Source organism: Leucoraja erinacea, unplaced genomic scaffold (genome assembly GCF_028641065.1).
Source record: "Leucoraja erinacea ecotype New England unplaced genomic scaffold, Leri_hhj_1 Leri_889S, whole genome shotgun sequence".
Classification (NCBI taxonomy): domain Eukaryota; kingdom Metazoa; phylum Chordata; class Chondrichthyes; order Rajiformes; family Rajidae; genus Leucoraja; species Leucoraja erinaceus.
In genome coordinates, this window is record NW_026576827.1 from 37501 (window position 1) to 42500 (window position 5000).

The 5000-nt window shown below is 59.0% G+C and overlaps 1 protein-coding gene across 1 annotated transcript in view; it reads right to left on the reverse strand.

Moving 5' to 3' along the window:
- ankrd53 (ankyrin repeat domain 53) overlaps positions 1-5000 on the reverse strand; it is a 13773-nt gene that overhangs the window by 835 nt on the left and 7938 nt on the right. Inside the window, exons 4-5 of the mRNA XM_055631724.1 lie at positions 4626-4746; positions 1027-1884 (exon numbers count right to left, since the gene is read on the reverse strand). Coding sequence (XP_055487699.1) covers positions 1027-1884; positions 4626-4746 — 979 coding nt within the window. The remainder of the gene's footprint in view (positions 1-1026; positions 1885-4625; positions 4747-5000) is intronic.

The following is a 5000-nucleotide window of genomic DNA, read 5'->3' on the forward strand; positions in this document are numbered from 1 at the left end:
GGGGGATGTCTGGTGGGGGGGTCTATGTTAGTGGGGGGGGTCTATGTTGGTGGGGGGGTCTATGTTGGTGGGGGGGAGTCTGGTGGGGGGGTCTATGTTGGTGGGGGGGTCTATGTTGGTGGGGGGGTCTATGTTGTGGGGGGTCTATGTTGGTGGGGGGGGTCTATGTTGGTGGGGGGGTCTATGTTGGTGGGGGGGGTCTATGTTGGTGGGGGGGGTCTATGTTGGGGGGGGGTCTATGTTGGTGGGGGGGGGGGGTCTGTGTGGGTGGGGGGGTCTATGTTGGTGGGGGGGGTCTATGTTGGTGGGGGGGTCTATGTTGGTGGGGGGGTCTATGTTGGTGGGGGGGGGTCTATGTTGGGGGGGGTCTATGTTAGTGGGGGGGTCTATGTTGGTGGGGGGGGTCTATGTTGGGGGATTCAATGTTGGTGGGGGGGTCTATGTTGGTGGGGGGGTCTATGTTGTGGGGGGGTCTATGTTTGGGGGGGGTCTATGTTTGGGGGGATGTCAATGGGGGGGATAGTTGGGGGGGGGTCTATGTTGTGGGGGGGTCTATGTTGTGGGGGGGAGTTAGTTGGGGGATTCAATGTTGGGGGGGGGTCTGGTGGGGGGGTCTATGTTAGTGTGGGGGGGGGGAGTTAGTTGAGGGATTCAATGATAGGGGGGGGGGGGTCTGGTGGGGGGGGCAGGTTCTAGGGGAAGGCTGTGGGGGAGGGGAGAGTGAGTGAGGGTGGTCTATGAGAGGGTGGGGTGGGTGATGTGAGGGTCCGGATGAGGGTTTTACAAGAATGATCCCAGGGGATGAGTGGGCAGGTTAGCTAGCGTGCGGTGAGCGTTTGTGGGCACTGGTCCTGTACCCGCTGGTGGCCCGGGCTGGCGTGGCAGGGACCAGCCGTGCTGGCCTTTACCCTGCGGTGGACAGGGGTGGGGGGGGGGGGTATGCATGGTCCTGGGCCGGCAGGGAGCTGGGGGGGTGGGGGGGGGGGGGGGGGGGACGGTGTGGGTGGGGCCCCCCCTCTCTCCGGCCGGCAGCGGGGGGGTCGGCGCGGGGGCAAGGGTGGTCGGCCTAGCCCGCCCCTTCGGTGGGCAGGGTGGGGGTGGGTCGGGGGAAGGGGCCTGCTCATGCCCGCTGGCATCATCCATGCCCTCTGGGCCGAGACCACCCTGGGGTGTACCCGACCCCCTCCCGTCCTCAGGGGGGTGGGGGCTCTGCGGCTCGGTGGTGGTGGTGGTGGTGGTGGTGGTGGTGGTGGTGGTGTACATGGAGGTGTGTTCTCGGGGCAGGGCAGGGGTGAGAGGGGCGAGCAAGGGGGTGCCCATGTACCACCAGTGGCTGACCCTGGTGTCCCAGTCGGCCCTGCCCGCCCGCTTCCTGGGCAGGTCCTGGACGTGCACAGCCTGGAACTCCTGGGGCATGCGGATGCGCTGGTAGGTGGTCCCCGGGAACAGTTCTTGCTGGAGGGTGTGGAGGGGCAGTAGGGGCAGGGTCCAGGCCAGGCGGGGGTCGGCCTTGGCCCGGAGCAGTGCCCCCCCGTCCCGGCCCACCTCCAGGCGGAAGGCGCGGCCATAGTCGTGCCCCTGGAGCTGCTCGGCCACGTCCACCCACTCCCCCTTGGCCAGGCACACGCCCGGCTCCTCCCGGCACACGGGCCTCTCCCCATCCCCGGGCCTTGGCCTGCACGGTTCCCGGGGCCTGGTCACACGCACGGCCCTCACCCCCTCGCCCCGCTTCTCCACCAACGCATCCCGCAGCCACGTTAGCATCTCCTCCTGGGCTGGGCGCCGCGGCCGGTACAAGGCTGGAGATACCCGTGCAACCTGCAGCAGGCCCTTCCTCTCCAGCCACTGGCCAAAGCGCACACTGTCCATCAGTTCCTGCTCCTCCTGAAACACAAACACAATACACACTCAACCCTCCATACACCAACAATAACACTCAACATACATCACAAGGCAACAGGCAACAGACAATAGACCATATAACCATATAACAATTTACAGCATGGAAACAGGCCATCTCGACCCTTCTAGTCCGTGCCGAACACATATTCTCCCCTAGTCCCATACACCTGCACTCAGACCATAACCCTCCATACCTTTCCCGTCCATATGCCTATCCAATTTATTTTTAAATGATAAAAACGAACCTGCCTCCACCACCTCCACTGGAAGCTCATTCCACACAGCCACCACTCTCTGAGTAAAGAAGTTCCCCCTCATGTTACCCCTAAACTTCAGTCCCTTAATTCTCAAGTCATGTCCCCTTGTTTGAATCTTCCCTACTCTCAGTGGGAAAAGCTTATCCACGTCAACTCTGTCTATCCCTCTCATCATTTTAAAAACCTCTATCAAGTCCCCCCTTAACCTTCTGTGCTCCAGAGAATAAAGCCCTAACTTGTTCAACCTTTCTCTGTAACTTAGTTGCTGAAACCCAGGCAACATTCTAGTAAATACAGTATATACAATATACAATAGGTGCAGGAGGAGGCCTTTCGGCCCTTTGAGCCAGCACCGCCATTCAATACATTCTCTACAAATGTGATTATGGCTGATCATCCACAATCAGTACCCCGTTCCAGCCTTCTCCCCATATCCCCTGACTCCGCTATCTTCAAGAGCCCTATCTAGCTCTCTCTTGAAAGCATCCAGAGAACCGGCCTCCACCGCCCTCTGAGGCAGAGAATTCCACAGACTCACCACTGTGTTTCCTCGTCTTAAAGATAGCGGAGTCAGGGGATATGGGGAGAAGGCAGGAACTGGGTACTGATTGTGCATGATCACATTGAATGGCGGTGCTGGCTCGAAGGGCCGAATGGCCCACACCTATTGTCTATCTCTGTTCTAAATGGCCTACCCCTTATTCTTAAACTGTGGCCCCTGGTTCTGGATTCCCCCAACATCGGGAACATGTTTCCTGCCTCTAGCGTGTCCAAACCTTTAATAATCTTATATGTTTCAATAAGATGCCCTCTCATCCTTCTAAACTCCAGAGTGTACAAGCCCAGCCGCTCCATTCTCTTGTGACAGTCGCATATGACAGTCCCGCCATCCCAGGAATTAACCTTGTAAACCTACGCTGCACTCCCTCAATAGCAAGAATGTCCTTCCTCAAATTAGGGGACCAAAACTGCACATAATACTCCAGGTGAGCCTAACCCCATCCTTCTAAACCGTAGCGAGTACAGACCCAGTGCCATCAAACGCTCATCATAGGTTAACCCACACACGAGGCCATTCTTCTACTATCACTGATGAACTATGAACCCATTGTTTAAAAAGGAACTGCAGATGCTGGAAAAATTGAAGGTAGACAAAAATGCTGGAGGAACTCTATAGATGTCTCACCCGCTGAGTTCCTCCAGCATTTTTGTCTAACTATTAACCAGCGATCACCCCCCGCACACTTGACACTATCCAACACACACTGGGGACAATTTTTACCAAAGCCAATTAACCTACAAATCTGCACGTCTTTGGAGTGTGGGAGGAAACCGGATCACCCGGAGAAAACCCACGCAGGTCACGGGGAGAACGTGCAAACTCCGTACAGACAGCACCCATAGTCGGGATGGAACCCGGGTCTCTGGCGCGGTGAGGCAGCAACTCTATAAGATCACCTCGCAGGGAATATGTTGAGGTCATAAGGGGTAGCAGAGTCAGGCCATTCAGCCCATCAGATCGTGGCTGATCTATCTCTCCCTCCCATTCTCCTGCCTTCTCCCCATAATCCATGACACCTGCACTGATCAATCCCCCCTCATCCTTCCAATGCACAGTATTGTACAATAGACAATAGGTGCAGGAGTAGACCATTCGGCCCTTTGAGCCAGCACCGCCCTTCACTGTGATCATGGCTGTACAGCTGGAGGAGGGGCCAGCTGGGGTGGAGTCAGTGGGGAGGGGAGTCAGTCGGGGAGGGGTCATCAGAGGGAGGAGTCAGAAGAGGGGGGAGGGGTCAGCAGGGGAGGGAGGAGTCAATGGGGGAGGGGGAGGAGTCAGCGGGGGGGAGGGGTCAGCGGGGGTAGGGAGGAGTCAGTGGGGAGGAGGAGTCAGCAGGGGAGGGGAGGAGGAGTCAGCGGGGAGGAGGAGTCAGCGGGGGGGGGAGGGGAGGAGGAGTCATTGGGGGGGAGGGGAGGAGTCGCAGGGGGAGGGGAGGAGTCAGCAGGGGGAGGGGAGGAGTCAGTGGGGGGGTGGGAGGGGAGTCAGTGGGGAGGAGGAGGTGTCAGTGGGAAGGAGGATCAGGGGGGGGGGGAGGAGGAGTCAGCAGGGGGAGGGGAGGAGTCAGTGGGGAGGGGAGGAGTCAGTGGAGGAGGAGGAGGTGTCAGTGGGAAGGAGGAGTCAGCAGGGGGGGGGGGGGGGAGGAGGAGGGTCAGGGGGGGGAGGGAGGGAGGAGTCAGGGGGGGAGGGGAGGAGTCAGCGGGGGAGGAAGAGGAGGTCAGCGGGGGGAGGAGGAGGTGTCAGTGGGAAGGAGGAGTCAGCGGGGGAGGGGAGGAGGAGTCAGTGGGGGGGGGAGGAGTCAGTGGGGGAGGGGAGTCAGTGGGGAGGAGTCAGCAGGAGGAGGGGAGGAGGAGTCAGCAGGGGGAGGGGGGCGGTGGTCAGTGGCCAGAGCCCAGGGTTCATGTTACCTGCTGCATGTTGTACAGCCGTTTCTCGTCAGTGAACAAGACCACCTTCAGCCTCTGCAGCTTCTGCATCTCCCTCTGGTACTCGGTCCCGTTGGCTTTCCACACTAGGTCCGCCAGGTACCTGCAAAGGCAAACGTATGCACATTGAACTCACCACAGAGCAGTCCTGACCCTCCCAGCTACATCGCTGACCCTCGCGCTGTCCTTGAAGAAAGAGCTGCAGATGCTGGAAAAATAGACAATAGGTGCAGGAGTAGGCCATTCAGCCCTTCGAGCCAGCACCGCCATTCAATGTGATCATGGCTGATCATCCACAATCAGTACCCTGTTCCTGCCTTCTCCCCATATCCCCTGACTCCGCTATCTTTATGAGCC